General features: G+C 42.0%; 1 protein-coding gene across 2 annotated transcripts in view; it reads right to left on the bottom strand.

Annotated features, from left to right (window-relative positions):
- Positions 1-20,866, bottom strand: part of TBX15 (T-box transcription factor 15) — a 94,913-nt gene that overhangs the window by 16,599 nt on the left and 57,448 nt on the right. For both annotated transcript variants that reach the window (XM_057415972.1, XM_057415973.1), the window contains exons 3-6: positions 13,468-13,569; positions 10,720-10,891; positions 10,191-10,358; positions 6,856-6,920 (exon numbers count right to left, since the gene is read on the bottom strand). In XM_057415972.1, the coding sequence (XP_057271955.1) occupies positions 6,856-6,920; positions 10,191-10,358; positions 10,720-10,891; positions 13,468-13,569 (507 nt within the window). The remainder of the gene's footprint in view (positions 1-6,855; positions 6,921-10,190; positions 10,359-10,719; positions 10,892-13,467; positions 13,570-20,866) is intronic.

The raw sequence follows: 20,866 nt of genomic DNA, 5'->3' as shown, positions 1-20,866 counted from the left end.
CCACTTTGTAGCTCTGCATGCTGTTCTGAAGTGCTATGGGAAGCCATCAAAAAGGGAATCTCCTTGGTTTTGGAGTTCAACTAGAAATACATAAGATGCTTTTTATAAAAGATCGGTGCCATCTCTGCTTTGGGTCCCTAATTCACCGCAAAGACAGTACCAAAGAGAAAAAGACAAACTCAAGTGAGAACTTCTCCTGTTGGTCTCAGATTTGTTCTTAATTTCACCACAGAATGCTAGCTCTGCTGAACATCTCTAGTGAGGACATAAGTGCATTGTTAGGAAAAGACCCTTCTTTACGAGATAACTGCCTGGAGTTTCTTCCTAGGAAAGATTTCCCTCTGGGGAAGCTGCACATTGCTCCATTCCCCATTCCTCACCTTCCCCTGCCTCTTTTCCAGCAGTAGGTTATAGCCCTTGCACTGGCTGAACATGACTAGAGATGCTTCATCAAATGTGAGAACATATCCCCTTTCAGTGCAAAAGGCTCCAACATCCCCAGAGCCTCTCATCAGATGTTGAGCTGATACTGGAGCTGCCTTTTGCTTATGAAAATGTCTTTCTGCACGTGCCTCCACTCACTCAGTTAACTTTCCAAACTCTCCCCGGAAGCTCAGATGCTTTAAATACATTGGAGTTGGCAAACCAAACTCTGTATTTTAAGAGGAGGTTTAGAAGAGAGGTTGTTGCATGGTGTTTATTAGCTGCTAAGCTGTTAGAAGTAGAAACAGAAGACATCTCTGCATAGCAGTCTCACACTAGTGCTGAGCACATTACAACAAAACTATTTGGTTAATACAGTGACCTCTGCCAGCTCATGGAGCTCAGAGACAACAAGACAGCACAGAATGTGAACCCATCTGCTAAGCTGGGCTCTATGTGCAAAAGCAGCTCTTTGACTACCGGTACCACCCCCAGGATTTCCTCTGCTCCCTGTGTGAGAAAGCCACACGTGTTCAGGCTCCACCTGCTTCTCAACACACGCAGCCGGGAAGAGAATGGCACCTTTTTGCAGCCTTAAGAAATGATCCTCAGTGCAAACACTGAGGGAGGACTTCCTGGTACCATATAACCAGGGGGCATAAAATGCCCTGACCAAGCTGCTCTGCAACAAGAGCTGCTCTTGGAAGGACCTAGCTTGGTGATTAAAACCAAGTAATAGATGCAGAAATGCAGACTGAAGTGTCCAGCTGTGCTAATCCAGCTGCTCTGCATCTGCCGCAAGGATCGTGCAGGGAAATAAGGAGGCCAGATCACTAAAACCAGTGTTCACAGTCTGGCTCAGATATTAGATCCCTGTGCACATAACACCACTCTGCACCGGCATCTGACTTCCAGCTCTGCTCTCATGACTCCCTTCCAGTAAAATCCAAGCCCTAATGGGAGGTGGCTCAGTGAAACTGTCAATGCAGGTTAAAACTGTTACCCCTGCCTCTGCCTGGAGCCAGCATCGGTTTCAGATCAGGCTTATTCATAGTTCTAAGCTTCTAGCTCTCTGTCTGCCACTTTCCCCTGTATCAATTCAGCTCTTGCAACTACCCTAGAATTCGTACTTCTAAAAGAAAAGGGAAAAAAAAAAAAGAATGGGGGAATAATAAAAAGAAATAAAAGAGTAAATTAGGAGTTATATAGTGCTGTCAAGGGTTGGACTCCATTGTGCCTGAGAGGGTAAATGGCAGCAGTGGGGTTACCAGAGCAGCTTGCAAAGCTGCTCTATTCCTGCCCTGTATGACAGGGAAAGGAAAAATGTAGCTAGGAACCCATGTCCTCCCACTCCAGGGGAGCAGGTCTAGAACAGCCCCTTTGCTGTGGACACAGTTCCTGTCTACCTCCCTTTTCCATACTGCAACTGCCAGCAGCAACACTGTGGCTTCACTGGATTCCCTGATTGCCCTGTAATGCTGAGGGCACCTCTGCAGCCACAGGTGCCTGAAGAATGGATGCCAAACTCCACATCTGGCTTAAAGCCACCTCTTTCCTCTTCCTGTCCCAAATGAGAGTCCTTTACTCACTCCTAGGTGTGCACGTGTTGAACATGCGTTATAAAACACCCTCTCTTAAGTATGTGGGTGACAGAGCTCAAAGTTATGTCCAGTTCCCTTATGCACAAAGTTAAGTCTCTATATACTAGATCATCCTTTTTTCCTGTTGATTTGTTTGTGCAGAACAAACGTTATGAGTGGTTTTGAAACAGTATCTAAGCAGAACACATCCTTACTGAACTTTTGCATCCTTCCATGCATCAGACAAGACCCATGAGACAGCAGCCTCACATGCTAGCTAAACTGTGAGGCACCTTCCACCCCATGTATGGAGTCTTGCAGAAAAAGAACATGCAGCCATGCAGAAAACAGCTTTGGTGAGAAGGCACACCACCTTTCTGGGACTGATTTTACCACTCTAACCACAGCCTTTTAATATATCTTTTTTCTTCTGACTGTGATGTATTCCTATTTCTGAAAGAAAATGTTGAGGTGAGGAGATGGGAATCAAGAAACTCCATTGCTGTCAATTCTAAAAACCCTCACTCCCATAGCAGTTTATGACACTGGTCTGGTACCAAGATATCCAGAGCCACATCACATACCTCCACCACAGGACAGAAAGGCAGTGCTCTTCTAGTCAGCAGAAATACTGAAGTGCTATTCTGTGTGTTCTAGCCCCTAACAGGGGAAAAAAAAACCCACATTGCCAATGAAGAGACATTTTGGGACAGCAATAAATGCTGTTTTCAGCATTTCTGAACTGTTAGCAGCTTTCTGGGCTTTGGTGAGGGCTGCTGGTACCAAGTGTGATGGACATTATGCATATGTCATCCACTCTTTCTTCCAAAAACTGCACTGAAAAATTCACTTCAAACTGTCTATCAGGCCATAAACCCTCCCCTCTCACACCATCTTTATAAAGGAAGTAGAAAAAAGTATCAGAAGAGGACTCACTGCCAGCTTCATTTTAATAAGGTCAGTCCTTTAAAACGTATCCAAAATTCTCTCTTTTTCATTCATTCTTTTATATTTAGTGCTATAAAGTTTTAATAATAGGCAATAAATGAAACAGTTCCATTGTCTGAAAAATGAAAAAAGATGTACAAACTATCTGCGCACCTCCATAATCCATCCCATATGGCCAACCTTGCCATTCCCACTGCACGCAGGATTCAGGTCATCATTGCATTGTTCACTGGGGAAGCCAAACTACTGGCTCCAAGCACCCTCCTGGCTCTCTTATCCTAGACAAAAGCTCAAAGAGCATTTCCAACACAAACAACTTTTATTCACCTCAGCTGCCCACATCTGAAAGAAAAGTGTTGTTGCTTGCTGTCAGATTAGGGTTTTATTCTTCCATGACCCTGCTGCGTTTCCTGACTCTTGTCCCTGCAGGTTTCCTCCTGGATAAGGGGCTTCAGCAAGCATCCCACTGTCAGATGAACTTTACTCAGTCTCCAAAAAAAGGTTCTGTGGCCTTAAATCTGCACCCTCACTACCCAAACATTTAGCGAGCTGAGCTCCATGTGTCAAGCCTCTGGTTCTCAATCTCTTGAAGTTCAGGAAAGCAATTAATGCCTGCCTCATACATGTACTATGTAGGTATCCTTTCGCCACCAGGAGTAGTTGCCTTGTTCAACTTTTACAGATGCTTTACGTGCTTTTGCAGATAAAGCAGAGAGGGACCAAAAACAGTGTAGAAGGAATCTCTAATAAGCGGGTAAGACTTGACCTTCCAACACAGGCTAACTCCATCCATCAGGGCTAATGGCTACATTACTGAACACCATTAGTTAGCATGGTTTGAGCACAAAACAATGTCCAGCTACAGAGCTGTTTCCCCCTGAAATACCTCACTGCTCCTTCTCCCTGCAGAAGGACTGGCGCAGTCAGCTGTGAAGGAGACAATTACACAAACAACTGAAGGAGATCCAAAAAGGGATCTGTGAAAAAAATTGCTCCACCAGATGGATACAGGGAGTTCCATCATGATGGGGTGTCCCCAGAGCAGGAGGGGTTTAGCAGTGTCTTATACTAATGAAGAGAGACCATAGTTACAAGGAGCTATAGAGGGAGGCTGTGAGTTGATGGAAGTGAAAGATTTTAACTGGAAACTGTTTTTAAAAACAACAGTTGACTCCATAATTTCTGCAGCAGGCAACAACAGTGAAACAATATCAGGATACAAAGTAAGTGAAGGAAAAAATCCATCTCCATTTCATGGAAAAGCCTCAACACAAGGCAGAAAGGAAATGTCCCAGGAAAGAAGTGGCCTAAGAGGAGTTCTCCGAAAACCTCTTGGATACATACTACACTTGCCTGCTTCACTAATGGTCCCTTTTTCAAATTACCCCATTTCTTTTCCAAAGGAGGCCTACAATTTCAGTGGGACGTTCTCCACATCCAGCCTAATGCACCGTAGCTAACCAAGGCTGTGAGGACGTGGAAAGCTACAGAGCATCAAGATTGACACTCCAGCTGACCAGTGATCCTGATGAGATTACAAATTCACAAGAGGAAGAGAAGCTAGCCAGCACAGTTAAGAAAAGTCCCATTTGGAGAGCCTTTTCAAGGCATGGCTTGGACCTTAATGCTTTTCTTCCTATGTGCACATCTATGTACATGTCCTCTTTAAAGGGAGCAGCTGAGCATTAGAATGTCCTCCACTAGCTGACAACAGCAGTGCAACCTTAGCCAGACCACTGCTTGTGAGGCAGGCGCCTGACTGCTATATATGCTTGCAAATACCTTTGCCTGTTTTTTCTTCCTAAGGCCTCAGGCTGCTCTCTTTGATGTGTAATACCTTAAAGATTTTAATTCCTCTTTACATCAGCAGAGAGCTTTACTGAGCCCTCCCCACAGCTGCAGCCGTGTAGCAATTTCCTGCCCTTTCTTAAATCAATGAGCTACAAAGATCAGTAATTCCCAACCTTTTCAGGAAACTGTCCAAATTCACTGGGCTAGGACCTTATTAATGCCTTCCATGTTAATCTAGCCCACCATGTACCTGGAACTGCATCAATCCCTTTTCTAAAACCAGCCTCCAGTGCAGCTGTATCTCTGCACACAGGGAAGACCTTGTACCCAGGGCAGATACTACCCACACACAGAAGAGGAGAGCAGAGAAAAAGTCACATGTGCTTCAACTATGAGAACTAATGGTCACGGCAGGGATTAAATAAGGGTGGTAACATATTTTTACATAGCTATAGTAAGATGATAACAGAGGAGCTGAGCTAGGAAGTTGCTAGGTCAGTAAGATGTCTTCTTTGTGAGCATTTAAATGAGTGATGGAAAACACAGAGCACTTGCCCAGTCACTGAACACTTCCCATACCAATCCATGAAGGCGGCAGTGGTTCTGGTGAACACACACAAGAGGAGCATGCAAGTAAAAACTGAATTACAGTGCCCATGGGGGCTGCAAATGAAGGCTATGCAGATGACTTGCACTCTGGTCTGCACGCTCAGAGCCTTGCTTTACAGTCCTAGGGTTCTTGTAACATACTCATATATGTCTAATTCTATAAACAATTTAATGTTTGAAGCCTTTGTCACACTGATGTAAAGGATGCCCCCAGTATATAGATCTGAAATATGTAGACCTGCTGCACACTCTGATGGAATTATGAATGGCAGAAAAAGTTGAGACTTTTTTGTTTGGACTTTCTTGTTCTTTTTTGATAACTCTGTGTCTTTTACTAATTCAAAAGGGTTTTTTTTTATTTAATCTCCTGGTTTATTATTGAGTTTTTAAAATATAATGTATTCTAAATAGCATTTAAGTTGTTCTACTTAATCTTTTCATAAAAATCCTGACAAAATTAAGTGACACAGTCAAAGTGAAACAATTTGACATCACTGGAGAGAAACTGAAATTGTTTGAAACGAAAGCATTTTTGCACTTTTATCCTGCAAACCTATCAAAAAATCTTAGTTTTTATGCTAATGTAAAACAAGCATTTGCGCTCCAAGTTTGTAAATTTCCTGTGAAAATCCAAATTTAAAAGCGCCTTTCACACAGCTCTACATGCAATAAAGAACAAGCAAAAGTATCTCCTACTACCTTCATTATTTTTCAGAGCTTTAGCCCGTGACCGATTTGTCTTCTTTACAGTCTGCAATCCTACATCTTTCTATCTCTGGTCTTCAATTTTGTAATTAAAAATATATTTTTTTTAAGAATCTCTACAGTATCTTTAGAAGTTCATTTATTTTACCTAATTCTTTGGATATCATAGGACAATATCAGTAAACATTAATAGTTTACTAATGACTTATCAGAATGTTTAATTTTGTTTCTCAACAACAAATGGAAAAGCTCAGAGGAACATGAAAATGATAGAAATGAGCATAAACAAATTAATTTTCCAGCAGAGAAAAATAACATCCAGCAGCAAAACACATATACAGAAGAAAATAGCCTTGAAAGTAGTGGCAACAGAAGGGGTTCAAAGGTAGCAGTGAATGGGAAATTAAACATATGACACCAAAAAATGCAGTCACAGAAAAAAATGTTGTCAAGCAGGAATTTCTTAAGCTGTCTAAGAATATCAAAACCTTCTGTCAAGGTTTTGGACTGCAGGGTCCAGGCAGAGGTAGGAGCAGCACTGAAGGAGACTTCTGTAAAGAAACAGGGTTGGTCTAGCTGTCTAATCTGGTGTTTTCTGAGGTAGCCATCAATATACATTGGATCTGTTCAGGCAAAGTAAACAGTCCTTCAAATTCCTCTAACAACTAGTCTACAGCAGATTTCTCCTGTAAAAATTAATTGGGATCACAAAACACCTTCCTCAGCCTTAAATGCATGCCCTGTGCACTCATGAGGGGAAGGAGAGATCAGTGAAAAAACACAAACAAGCTCCTGTTACCTGTTTCTCCCAGAATCTCTGAAACCTTTAGCGAAGGGGTTTCTGTCAATTTTTAATCTGGTGATCTATAAAGAAAGAAAATGAGAATTGGTTATCTCTCCAAATAAGTTTTTTGCTTTCAGAAAGTGACAATTATTGATGATTACAACTCTTGACAAAACCACCTGTACAGTGATCTTTCATACGTATTTCCCCAGACTTATATTAAAGTTGCTCTTCTGTTATCCATGAGCAGCTGATTCGATCAGCAAATGAATGGTGCCAGAGGCAGAAATCTGGCAGTATCAGGAAACCTGGCACAGCACTGGGGCTGAGAAGCTGTTCCCAAAGCAGAAGCACAACTTGGGCCCAGGATATAACTTATCAATGGCCATGTGGTTCAGGAAGCAGGCATTCTGCTCAGGTTTGGCTGGTATCTGGGATCATCCCAGCCTCAACACTCTGGATATCCAGCAGCTGGATGCACTCATGGACCTTCAAACACTGCTAAGGAGAAAAGACAAAGCACAGGCTACAGCCTCCAAAGACAGCAGCTGGCCACTCAGCCACGTGCAGAAGGTGCTGCTCTTCTGGTCAGCATCTGGGTGGCCTTTCAAGGGTTTTCTGGTCTGGAAACCATCTTTGTTTTACTTTTTCCCCCCTCCCCTAAACCAAGAGGATGACAGCCAGACTGAATGCTTTGGGGAATCTTCCTTCCTGCTTTATTTTTAGGCACAAATTCCATGCTGGTAAATATGGAAAATAATACTGGGGGGTTGACCTTGCAGCCTGTGGTATCATACTCCCTGTCAGCTATTCCCCAACCTGGTGCAGCATGAATGCTTCCCTCTGCCAACCTCAGTCCCCGAGACCCTGCCTCTGGGGTGAAAAGAGAGTAAGATCTCAAGATCCTATCAAATTTGCGGTGTTTTTGCAGAAACTGCTCAAGAAAGATGAGTTTAATGCAGACTGATCTGAAGCGGATTTGCAGGTGGTTTGCTTCTGTCAGAACGAAGTCCTTACTGTGGATATTAACCTCAGATCTGGAATGCAGCTCCTATTTTTGCAGAAGCTTAATTTGTGAACTTAATTTCCGCTAGCCTGACTTTGCAGCTGTCCTGGGACTTGTGTGTACAGAGACAGATATGTTCTGTGGAGGATGGAATTACAGCAGAGGGAATCCCTGTGGTGGATTTGCTAACATTTTACAATTGTTTCCAGAGACGCTTCTCCCAGTAAGACAAAGTTTACAGCCACGGGAGGGCATACAGGCATATTCATGGGATTTCCACTTATTTGTAATGAAAAGACTTCCTCAATCCTGCAGAACCTCCTTTACTGGTATTATAAAAATGCCCCCCAAAAGAAAATTTAGGGGGCAAAACCCCACGTGTTTGGAATCCAGAGAAACTGGAAGAAACTTCAGTGCTTCCTTACAGTGAGCTAGCTTATAGAGCCAGTGCCTGAGAGGTGCCCTCCCTTGGCACCTCCCATATCAGTGTAATTATGTCTTACAAGTCTGGTCATTAGGGAAGAATGACAGGCTTATTTCTTGTCAATTATCCTTTCTTTTTCTTCTTTCTATATCTGGGCTACAGTTAAAAGTCTGTGGAGTACATGCACGGGGGGGGGGGGGGCAGGAAATTTCTAGTGCTCCAATGGCTGGAGCAAACCCACCATCGTGTTGCAATATTTTTTTCTGCTGGAATAGTGGATCCATTTTGGATCCTGATTTAAGTCATTTCAAGTGGACTAGACTGAGAATAAGCTAGGAGTGGGCATTCAGAAGCAGTCATGAGAGTGCTTTCAGGATGTTGCTATAAACTGCCCCAAAGTGATCTGACATGGGACTGTCCCTCCACTCAAGAATACTAAATATAATGATGTCCACTGTGTTCATGAAGCCATTCTCCAAAAGAATATAAATCATCATAGAAAAAAAAGAATTTCTTCACTGTTTCTGGTTCAAGACTCCTCTGCAATTTATGGCAGCAAATAGTATAACCTATTTCCCTAAGAGGCTTGATAACAGGTTATTTTTCTTCCAAGACAGTTTGTGCCCTCATTCTTCTAGCTTAGAACAATACCTTACATTCTTTAAGCAGGCTCACTATTAACACAGCAAAACTTTCACCAACTGAGATTCTGGTTCACATAGATGGGAAAAAAATACCTAACACAGCCCTTTTAATGCCCTGACAACCCCCACCCTAAGAAGGAGGGGAATGACAGGAAAAGGAAATACGATGTGCACAGTTACCCCTCACTTGAGAATAAAACAGGGAGTATGTGTACATGAACAAAAGAAGCACGCTGGGCCAGAAGCATTAGAGGTGGTATGAAGGCTAATAGGAATCCTTAAGCAGAGGTAGGTGGCAGGTGAGCAGTATATGAGGAGACTGCAAAGGGAATGGATGGATATAAGAAGCTTATACATTTATGTGTGCAGTGAACATGCCTGCAGAAGCAATGAAGCAAGCGCCTCCTCAAAGACTAGGACACGATCTTTCACTGCCCACTGAAGGAGAAGGGGAAGCAAACATAATTCACAGCACAGGCTTCCTAAATCTCCTTTCTTTGCTGGTGTCTCAACTGCTCACATTTTACAAACAATTAATTTCCACTTAAAGATATAGTATCTTTATATATAGTATCTATAGATGGACAGGATACTCTATAATCAAACACTAGTGTGCACTGAGATTACATTTCATAATGCCAAGAAGACTAGCTTAAGAAAAAGGGCAGATCAGTGACAACATCAAGGTCTATACAGAGAGGATCCTCCTGTGGCAACATCTTTTCCTTATGATATCTGAAGTCAATAGTAACACTCTCCACTGGGAATTGTGCAAGATCTGAATCAAACATGAATTATGCATGTTCACGTGCCATACATGGACTGCTGCTGCTTATGTTCAAAGGCTTCTCTTGTCAGCAAACTGATAAGATTGTGCTTCTCTAAAATTTTTTTGCTTCACTGCTTAAAAAAAGACTATGTGTTTTCTCTGTGAGATAACAGAACTGGACTAGTTGTACTGCCTTAAAATTACAGTGGGGATAGGGCACTGTAGTTTGTACCATGAAGCAGCAAGGCAATGTGAACATGATCTCTTTATGGTTGACATCGCCTACTTACTTTACAATAAAAACTGCAGGCACCTTATCTGCAAGGTGTCTTCCTGGCTAGATGCCTCATGTCTACACACTGTAGCAGAAATAAAACATTGAACCTGTGAAGTGTATGCCCTCCTTGAGCTACGTTTCTCAGCAAAGTTAACATTTCAAACACATCGAGTGCACGGATGTTTTATGAACACCCATCACAAAAAGAGTCTGAAGGCATGCAGCTTTACCTGTTGATTTTGGTAAGCTGTCACTGTTGTGAAGACAGTCTCAGGGAAGTTGAAGGTTTTCACCCCATCTCCTGAAGGAACTGGTTTTGTAGGGGAAAGATCACTGCTGAAATCCTTGCGGATGACATGAACACGGGGCTGGTACTTATGCATTGAATGCAAGATTATCTGAAGAAAAAAAAAACAAAAGAATAAGAGAAAGGATTATTTTCCCAAATATTCTACATATCGTTCAGATGTACAAGGAAGCAGGGCTGGAGTAAGTCTAATATGAAGAAAATCACCCTTTTCTTACAAGCATGTATCAGATTTTGTACTATGTGCAGAGAGAAAAGAGCTTTATAGGATCAGGCAACATTTTGAGGAAAAATACTGAAGCGGGGAAAAAGGCTTCATAGCTGTGAAGAGTGGCTATAGACATGTGTGCCCAGCAGGACACAGGAATATCAAAGCAGCAGCAGCAGCACCCTTTTGAGCCTGAGAAGAGCAAGGCTAGGGCAGCAGGCACCAGCGTTAGCTTCTAACTTACATGGCCTTGATCATCAAGCTCGTTGTTGGTCAGCTTGAGCTTGTCAAAACTGACCACCTGCCTCATCCAGGTGTCTCCAGAAGCCAGTGAGTCAGGATGGATGTAAACCCTCGGGGGCACTGGGGAGTCTGCATTGCCAGCCACCATCCACTTGGAGCTGTGATACACATACCTGAAAGAGGAAGGGTAGATGGCTATGGGAAGTTGTCACTCATTCATTCACTCACTCACTCACTGGAGGAACATTTCCAGGGCTCCCCCTCTACGGCCACCCTACCGCATACACCCCAAGCTCCCATTTGCAGTCAGGGTAGAATGTGCTTTACTGCAACCTCCTACCTTCTAAATGAAAGCCAGATTACCCCTGAGCCACTTGTTCAGACTTGATTCATTATTAAAACCACCTTTGCAGCTCTTTTCCCTGTAAAACTCTGCCACATGTGGCTTCTCAACGCCTTAACCCTTTCCGAGTCACAGGGTAGAAAATGTGAGTAAACAAAGCCCTCTCTGAAAATGTTAATAAATGCCCTGTAATTTCTGGCAATCTGCAATGGCTGTCACGCCAGACTGTGCAAAACACATGTGTCTTCACACAGAAAGAGCAAAATCCAATGGATACCACTAAAAAAAAACAATAAACCAGAATTTGTTGGTTTGCAAAATAGGAAATTCCACGTAGTATTGCAAATGTTGAGATTAGAGTAAAAAGTAATTTTTGTGTTCCTGATTTTTTTGTGATCTTCTGTGTTCCTGATCTCACCATCCCAGATACACCATAAATTTCTCTACTGAAACTTTGCCTAGACACGTTTTTTTTTGCTTTCTGTCCTGTGGCTCCTTCAGCCTGAGGCATTTCACAACCAGTCCTGCTAACACCTCCGGGTTCTGCCCTGTGCTGCCCCTCACTGGGTCTCTGCTCAGCTCTGCTAAGCTATTTCAGTCCATGCCTACAAACAGTGACTCATTTCCTGTATTTTCACAAGAAAAACAAAATAATAATAATCTGCTCCCTTCACTGCTAGCTTGCTCTATGTGGCTACAAAAGCAAACAAGGACAGAAACAAAGTGTAAGGCAATATATTACTTTTCAATGTTAGTGCTGTCAGAACACTCAAAGAAAGTGGGAAAACATCTAACTGAGTATCAGACTCAGGATACTGCCCAGGAAAGTGTTTTCCTGAGAAACTCTCTAAACAGTCTGAGAGCGAAAATGTAATATTTAGCTTTTGAAACAGAGGATCAATTCTTGAATCTTTGAAATGTGGTGCAGTGAAGACTATCTGGGGAAAAGACTGACATACATACCTATCCGGACTTGTGCAAGGCATCGGGCACTGTCCTGCGTGACATTCTTGCCTCTAACGGCCCAATGTCTAAGTGGAGACCACTTACTGGTGTTCCCCAGGGGCCAGAGGTGTTCAACCTCTTTGTCAGCAACACAGACAGTGGGATTGATGCAGCCTCAGGAAGTTTGCTGACAACACCAAGCTGCGTGGTGCAGCCGACACGCCAGAGAGAAGGGATGCCATCCAAAGGGACCTTGACTGCTCTATGAAACCCCACCTGGAGTACTACATCCAGCTCTTGGAGCCGCAACATAAATAAAACATGGACCTGGTTGAGCAAGTCCAAAGGAGTGACACAAAGATGATCAGAGGGCTGGAGCAGCTCTGATCTGGAGACACACTGAGAGAGCTAGGCTTGTTCAGCCAGAAGAAGAGAAAGTTCCTGAGAGATCCTATAGCAGCTTCCAGTGCCTAAAGGGGGCCTACAGGAAATCTGGAGAGGGACTTTTTATAGGGGCAGGTAGTGACAGAACAAGAGGGAATGACTTTAACCTGACAGAGGAGAGATTTAGGTTAGATACAGGTTGCTGAGGCACTGGCATAGGGTGCCCAGAGAAGCTGTGGCTGCCCCATCCCTGGGAGTGTTCATGGCCAGGTTGGATGGGACTTGGAGCAACCTGCTCTAGTGGAAGGTGTCCCTGCCCTTGAGAGGGGTGTTGGAACCAGATGAACTTTAAGGTCCCTTCCAACCAGAACCGTTTTATGATTCTGTGAGTCTATGATGAAAAGATTTGCTCTCAGAGGTATTTAATGAGGGTGAATAAATCACCTCTCTCTGGATAGTTTTCTGGAATGGAGAGGACCATGAGTTTTCCATAGTACGTTTTAGGAGCAGAATCCCATTAATATCAGAACACTCTCTTCCTGTCTTTCAGCTCAGCTGTGAAGATTCACCTCAGGGTTTCTCAATGGCTCTACATTGTAATTTAGGGCCCATATCCCCTGTGACTGCTCTGCTGGACAGTGAATGCTTTTAACACAAAAATCACCTAAGTTAGCTCAGGCCAGACCTGAGATGCCCATCCTGGTTCAGCTGCTGCATACCCATTCTCTTCTTGCTGAAGCAGTTTTAGAGGCTCCAAACTCCCCACTGATATCTCCAGTTATCAGTAACCTCAGACAGTCATTGCTAATCATGTCAATTGTGAAATGCATGCTAGGGATCTCTCTGATTCAAAACAGCTATTTGAAAAGAGCAAGATTCCCATCCAAAAGTACAAGAGAGTATTTTAAACCTCTGGGTTTGTCTCATGATTCTGGTCAAATCAACTATATTGGTATAAATCAGCATGGTCTCTTCCACCATACATTTGAAATGGTGTATAATGGCACCTGTCTTTCCTAGGCTGTCATTGACAAAAGATTATCACAAAGTTCCTACCTCTGCACCTAAAAAGCTTACCTGTATCTCTTGTTATCCACAGGCACAATGTCCATGGCAATATAATACTGCTGGTGGGGATCCAAACCTGTAATTTTCACTCTCATGGCTGGAAACATTCTCCTAGGAAAAGAAGAGTAGAAATCAAGAAGAAAATGGTGAATAGGGAAGCTGAAGGGGCTCCTTAGACCCCTCTCTGATACCAGGAGCACATTCCTTTACACAGTCCAGTTCTTGGCATAAATCCTCTAGGCTTGATGTGGGTCATTCCAACAATGACTGTGCTGGAAGTGGTTTGAATCTTCAGATTTTTCCCGCTTAAGAAAAGGGGTAGCAGAATAACAACCTGTGGGTAACAATAAAACACTCCCAGTCGAACATGTTGTCTGTTCCCTGCTCTTAGCAGACAATTCTGACATGTTCCACACAAATTATCCTCTCTAGGCATTTCTAGGATGGACAGTGTACCTTCTTCCTGGTATGTTTCCTGCATGTTACTGGAGTAATATTTAAAGCAAATCCATCATTCTGAAAGATCCTTTCACTCTTATGTTTACAGTTATTTAAGAAAAAAAGTCACCAAATTAATATATATGTTTAATATATATTAATAATAAGCATATATACTAATATATGCTTGTTAGGCATATATTTCACATTTAACAGAAACACTGGTGTTACCATCATGGTTTCCTTGAAGTCCTGGTAGCATTTTTGTTTTGTGCAATCTGTTTAATAAGTGTTGTCTTTTCTACATCATACAATCCACCTATGTCTTAAGCATTTTCTCCTGAGGAGCAAGTTATGAAACTCTACAATGGCACAAATCAATTCTCAGCCATGAGAAGCTATTTTATTCTTTCGCATCCAGGCCAAATATACCTACTTGCAGAAAAGGGTGAGAGGAAGGAGGCTGTTCCTCAGCCTTCGCCCTACCCACAGCTCTTTCAGTTCAGGACATTAAGAAAGCAAGTTCTGACCTATTAGTTAAGTACATCTGCGTTGGAAAAGGACGTTTATCATGGGGGGCAGGGAGAGCACCACGACGCAGCTGCTGGAGCACAGCTAACCCCAGTTATGAGAGACATAAAACTGTCAGAAGAATTGTCTGCAGAAACCCTTCAAGGAGAGAGCAGACCTGTGGAACTGATGGTGTGAGTTTGATAGCTGAATGATGGAGAGGGGGAAGGAATAAGGGATTAGTCTTTCATGGCTTGAGGGCATTACCTTGTTTCTACCACAATGGCTCATTAAATCTGCCAAGCCAAATGGGGACAGGATGTGGCATTTTACAGCCCAGCTCTCCTTAATTGGAGAGAGGTGGCTTGAGAGCAGCTTAAGAGGTAGGTCATGTTTCAGAGAGCTGATGAGAAACCCAGGATTAAATCTGAGTCTCCTTGAGTCTAAGGCTGTGCATTATATTGGGAAAATTGAACACTGTGTGTCTCAAGAAGCTCTCTCCGAATCTGCAACCCTGTGTAAAGTTGCAGTATCGCCTGTGGGGTTGTTTGCTTATGAAATACCTTGTAAAAGATTACTGTAGACCATTCGACAGGCTTAGAGACTAATCTCTGAAGTGATTAGACAGAGCTTGGCTGATCTCACTGCTTTCTTTAAGTGCACTTCCAGAGTTTTGTAAATTATTACCAGTTTACTTTTCCTGTGGGTGTAGAAGTAACTTAGGTTTCTTTACCATGAGGATGTGGCCTGGAAATGTCACAGCAGGTGTCAGCAGCACTGCTGCTTAGGAAAGGCGAAATGGAAAAGGCAAGCAGTGCCGACACAGAGATGTATTCAGGTGTAATCCAGGCTAAGCCCCTGTGCTCTGTGTGTCCTCTTGGCTGACTCTTGGCTTATCAGAGGCACCAGCCCTACAGAAAATAGGAAGCTCAAAGGTTTGGAAGGAATTCAGGCCATTTGAATATGGCTGTGTTAATAAACAGTCAAGAACCTTTCATCTAGAAAGATATTGTCTAGTTATATAGCCAACAGCCTCAGACACAAAGGCCATCTGTTTTCATGGAGAACACATGGTGACATCTGATATAGTTTAGGAGGAGGTTTTATATCAGCAGCAGTTTGGGATGATCAAGTTATTTATACGTTAGCTTTACCACTCAGCAGGAAAAGAGTCTTCCTAAACTTAGACTGTGAACTTACCTACAGTTCCTTTTTAGGGGAAATATGATGTGATACGAAATAAAGTATTACAGTTACTTCAGGGCCACATAGAAGTGTTTTTAAAAGCCTTTTTTGCAACAACCATGTGCCTCAGTCTACTCAATTCTCACCTCTTTCCATAATGAGAATGAGGTTTCTGAATCTCTGAATGTGAAGAAAATTAATGATATATAAAGAGTTCTGAAACCTGGTTAAAGTAGTGTTTGACAGCACAGTAGTGTACTGGTATTAAGAACCATGCCTGGAACTTTCAGCAGTAGAAAGAAGTACTTGGATTGTGGCAGCCAGCATTTTGTTGTTGTTGTTGTTTAAAACATTCATTTAATACAAAAAACTCTAGTTAAATTTCCCTGTGTGAAAACTGTTCAAAGGAGGATCACAGGTATAGCCCCAAACTGGACCTTTTTTCCAACAAGCATTAGGTCTCAGTTTCTCATCCTTAGGTGCCTCAAGGTGACAACTCTTATCCCTGCTCCTTGGACCAGCACATATGATGCTTGTGTCAAGTTGGAACTGTCTTCAAAGCTGGCCTGCACTGAGTGGAGGCATGGGTCAGATGGCCTCCAAAGACCCCTTCCAACATATATTCATTCTGTTTCACGGATTAGTTCTAAAGAGGGCAATTCTCCATTAGAGGATAAAAGATTAAAAGGTACCTATCAGGTTGCCACAAAACAAAAATGCAATTCCTTGAAGCTTTTCAAACATTGGAAATACTCCTTAGTGAGCAGAAGTCAGATGAGAGTTCAAAAGGATTGATACAGTTTACCATACAGTTTTCATGACTGCTTAGTATAATGATTTATACACTGCATAAACAACTTAAATAGGATTAAATTTGCTTAAGGGTGACATTTGTTAAATGCAAACCCTAAAATGAAGCAATGTGTTCTACAATTGTAGCGAAGGACAATTTGTCTATTGGTAGGAACAGGCTGAATAGTCATTTCACAGTCATAAAAAAAAGAAAAAAATCTAGTTGAGAAACTCTGCAAAAGAATCTGATTTAGGTTGGCAGATTAAGTATACACAATATTTATGATGTGCATGAGTTTTCAGGGCAGCCTGAAGTTACCATTGCTGGTTTAGTCCTCATATTTCCTTGCATTTCAGAATGGTGCCAAATGTATTTTTCTTTAAGAAAACAAACCTGTGAGGAGTGAAAGTGAGGCAAGGCAAGGAATACCTTTCCGTTTCCCTCTGCAGTGTGGGACCATAGAGAGGATATGTTTGTGTGGAGTGGAAAGACTGAAGGCAAGGATTGGGAGCAAAAAGATGCCTTGTTTATGAGGGAGTGGGAACACAGCAGATCTTCTCAGTATCTCCCAAAGGGGAGATTTTGTGGAAGCTGGAGAAACCTTATCTGGCCCACTGGGCCAGAACCTCTGGGTGGCATTTTGGTAGCTGTAGCTGCCAGCTCTCGCTCTGAGAAGTCCTTTCCATGGCCCCCCCTTCAGAATCCACAGAGCTTCAGAACAAAATCCTTGCTGCTGTCTCTAACTGAACAGCGCTGTGAGGCCTTTCCATTCTTCCACTGGAAATAAAAAAGCCCCATTTGGTAATGTAAACAGCCCCAGGTACATTTCAGACAACTCAGACTCATGGTTTCAGGGAGGCAAGAAACTCCAGACAAAATACCATTTAACCCATCAGGAGGCACAGAGGAGTCAGGAGAGGACAAGGTCACTTGTTCCACTCACTGCTGGCTTTTCCAACTCTTATTATTGAGCCCGACCACAGCACTTATGTTTGAGGCATCCTGCAGTACAGATCCAATAACTATGATATGACAGATGAGATCATTTTCCTCTTTGTTGAGATGAGATTCTGGCTCTGTGACAGGTAGAACCTAGGTCCCCAGAGGAATACTTCCTGGCTTTGCTTGTGTGCATGCCATAAACAGTAGACAGCACTTCCCTTCCAGAGCAAGACTTCAAGCACTCTTCATAGTGTATATTCCCAGTAATAAGTGCACTCTGCTTTCCCTTTTGGGTAGCACTTCTATGCAACAGTTAACTAATAGCTACCCCTGCAGCTTAGGTGACCATGGACTTCAGCTAGGGATTGGAGGAGGCGTGTGGGAAGAATTCAGATTCCTCTTCTGACATTGCCAGGGTACATTCATGACCACCGTAGGTGAAGGAAAGTAGAGAATAAGAGTTAAAGATGCTTTTAGGACTAGCTGCTTAAATCAGTATGACCTGGGGCTTAAGCTGAATTGTTTTTATTTTATGCAGAGTGTAAAGTTGCTTTTCAAACAAAAAGGAGATAAAGGTGATTTCAGATTTGAATGCACTGCAGCTGACAAAAAGCTTTCTGCATCTGTTGCACAGAGAACAAAGGAGTCTTGTTAAAAGCATCTTATTAAATTCTGAATAACAATGTTCTGGTGGAAAGGAAGAAAGGAAAAGTTCTAAGAGGACTGAAGTAGGTTACAGGAACAAACAAAAAAAAAAGAAATCTATAAATACAGCACCAAGAAAAGAAAAGAAAAAAGAAGCAGAATTAAATGCAAGTGAAAGTCTGAAAGTTAAAAAGTGTAGTAGACCTCACATAGGCAGGATATAGCTCCAGAAATATGTTTGAAATGAGAATGTAGGTTAGAAGCTAGCATTACACAGTATGAACAGAAAGACATTGTGGGGTCAGGCAGGAACCAAGCAGTGCCTTGCGAGTCATGGAAAATTAAGGAGCAGCTGTAGTTATAGGCAACTGAGTCTGTAATTGCAAGGGCTTTCAAAACAAGAAGACCTTGCAGGATTCAAACAGGGTTAGAAAAGACAAAGCAACAAGAAGAGGAAAATTTTCCCTAGGGAAGGAAGAAGTTGCAAATTACACTGTGTGTCACTCACAATTTCAGTAAGTAGTAGGAAAACTTCAGGAAATAACACCAGTTCTGCTATTTTTGCCAGAAATCATGAAATCTAATCTATGGGATGAATCCCATACGGAGGACTGCTAGGCTCAGCTCTCACCCCTAACAGATACATCCTCTCCGACACAAAAATGTTCAATCTGAGAAGTTAAACATTTAATTTGTGAATTGTATCACGTCTATAAGGACTGTCCCAAATAAACAGATATACTACGTAAAGAAACTGCCCAAATCTTCATTATGCTTTACAATGGTTAACTGCAAATGTAGTCAGCAGAAAAAAACAACTCTTCAATACTGTTAACATTGCTTCTCAAGAAGGATATCACCAAGCAGCAAAAATACATGTATTTAGTAGCTATATAGATTTTGTGTGGGCAGCCAGTGATGAGCCAGTTGTCCATCAGGACTCAAGTAATGGTAAGCATCTCTCTTCAGGAAGAAAGAATATTATTTAGGATTGCAAATATATGGTTTTCACAGTAACTTATGACTGTAGGGTGACACATGGTCTTTCATAAGTGGAACAATTTCCAAGACTGGATCTATTAATGGTGCTACAGAAAAGAATCTCAGAAAGAGACATATTCTTTCCAGTCCTTAAGGTTTCCTAAATCTATTCCCTACTAAAAAAATCATCATATATTGGTTTGGACTTCTTGAAGTTAAGGTGTCTGTTATTCTTAACATGTGACAGCTGCATAAATAGGGAAAGGTATACTTCATCATAAACTGCAGACTGAGGCTTTCCTCAGAGCATAAACGTGTCTCCTCTGAAACATGAAAACAAAAATCTTTGATTTAAATCTAAGAAAAATCAAAGCTTTTTTTTTTTTTTTCCTCTTTTTAATTCGGGTCCTGGTTGAAACAAAGAGAAAAAGTGGGGGGTGGTATAGAGGATGGGGAGGGAGGACGGAGTGAATCTCAATATTTTGGGGTTTGGGATGCTTCTTTACAAAATGGGCCTCATTTTTCCTGCCATGGTGCTTCACTGGAATTGTAATTCAGGTGGGTGCATCAAGCACCCACATGGAAGGAACTATGTGCATCTCGCAGTAATACTTCATCAGCTTCCTTTTACTGCTGCGTAATTAGGGATATGTACCTATTGCTTGTTATGATGTGGGAAACCTATTTGTCAGAAAGGCAACACAAATGGCAAGTTCCATGAACCACAGCTGACATGAAATAATTAAATTCATAAATATCAGAACAAGAGTTTTATATTAAACATGTCAAAATACATAGTTCCAGTCAACACATAGAGTTTATAACTTGAAGACAGATGACAAATTTCAACAGAAATAATAATAATAATAAAAAAGAAAAGAGCAGCAATGTTTTTAGTATTGTAATTTCCTAAAATCTTTTGAGGAACTACGGAATCTTTTTTGTATAGGTGCATCAGTCTGACCAAATAGATTTTTTTTCATTTTTGGGCTGGTCACTATGCTATATCTTCCCAGAACATTTCACTGTTTATCCCCATGAATGCTTCCTTCTCCAGGACCCCTGCAAATGCTGCCAAGGCTTTTGTGAGAATTTGCATTGAACTATCTGAAAATTGCAGTGGCATTCATGTTGCAACTTTTTTGATGACTTTAAAACAAAACCATGACCCTGTAATTAAGGTGTAGCTTTTTAAAATCCCTTTATGTTTAGCCACTTCTTTTGGAAGTGCGTGAGCTGCCAAGATCATCTTCATACCACTAAGTTCTGAGCATTTAATGTGCACTGGTGTTGGTGGCTTTGAGGTATTTATGCTGCTGTAAAGTCCACTCCGTGCATTGTAAGAGAAATCATTCTAGATAATCCAGTGGGTAGCAATATATTATTTTAAGTTTCTGAGAGAGCATGTCCAGAAACAACACCAGGACAGCAAATTCAGAAGCAAGAAAGTTGGTTCTACCAGTATCATATTTAATGATGCTGGACAGATCACTTAATCTGTTTGGGTTTCAATTTCATGCCCTATGAAAAGAGGATAATAATAATTTTCTGTGTCTGCTTTGACCACACCAGAGAAAAGGTGATGCAGAATAAGCAAGTATTACAACTCCTCTCACTTTGCATCTTCCATTTGAGGCAGCGTCCCACTCTGTACTCATGCAAAATGCTTCCTGAGCCAATGAGCTTGTACATATAAAACTGGGAGCTAATCTGGCTTTCATAATCTTCAGGGATATAACTGACATAACTTGAGGAAGTTACCTGGACTTTCTGGGGCTACGGAGCAACAGTGCTCACTTCACAAGAAAGTGAAACAACAACTCTAGCTGTTTTGGCAATTTCTGAGAGCACAGACATGGAACAGTTATAAACAGCGTATTTTTTCCCCCAAACTCGGGGTAAATTCCCTTGTGC

The sequence above is a fragment of the Pezoporus wallicus genome, unplaced genomic scaffold, assembly GCF_028554395.1.
Source record: "Pezoporus wallicus isolate ANWC-B61680 ecotype Strahan unplaced genomic scaffold, APGP_CSIRO_Pwel_v1 contig_6814, whole genome shotgun sequence".
Taxonomy (NCBI): domain Eukaryota; kingdom Metazoa; phylum Chordata; class Aves; order Psittaciformes; family Psittacidae; genus Pezoporus; species Pezoporus wallicus.
The sequence above is the reverse complement of the archived record's forward strand: the minus strand, read 5'-3'. Positions and strand labels throughout refer to the sequence as shown.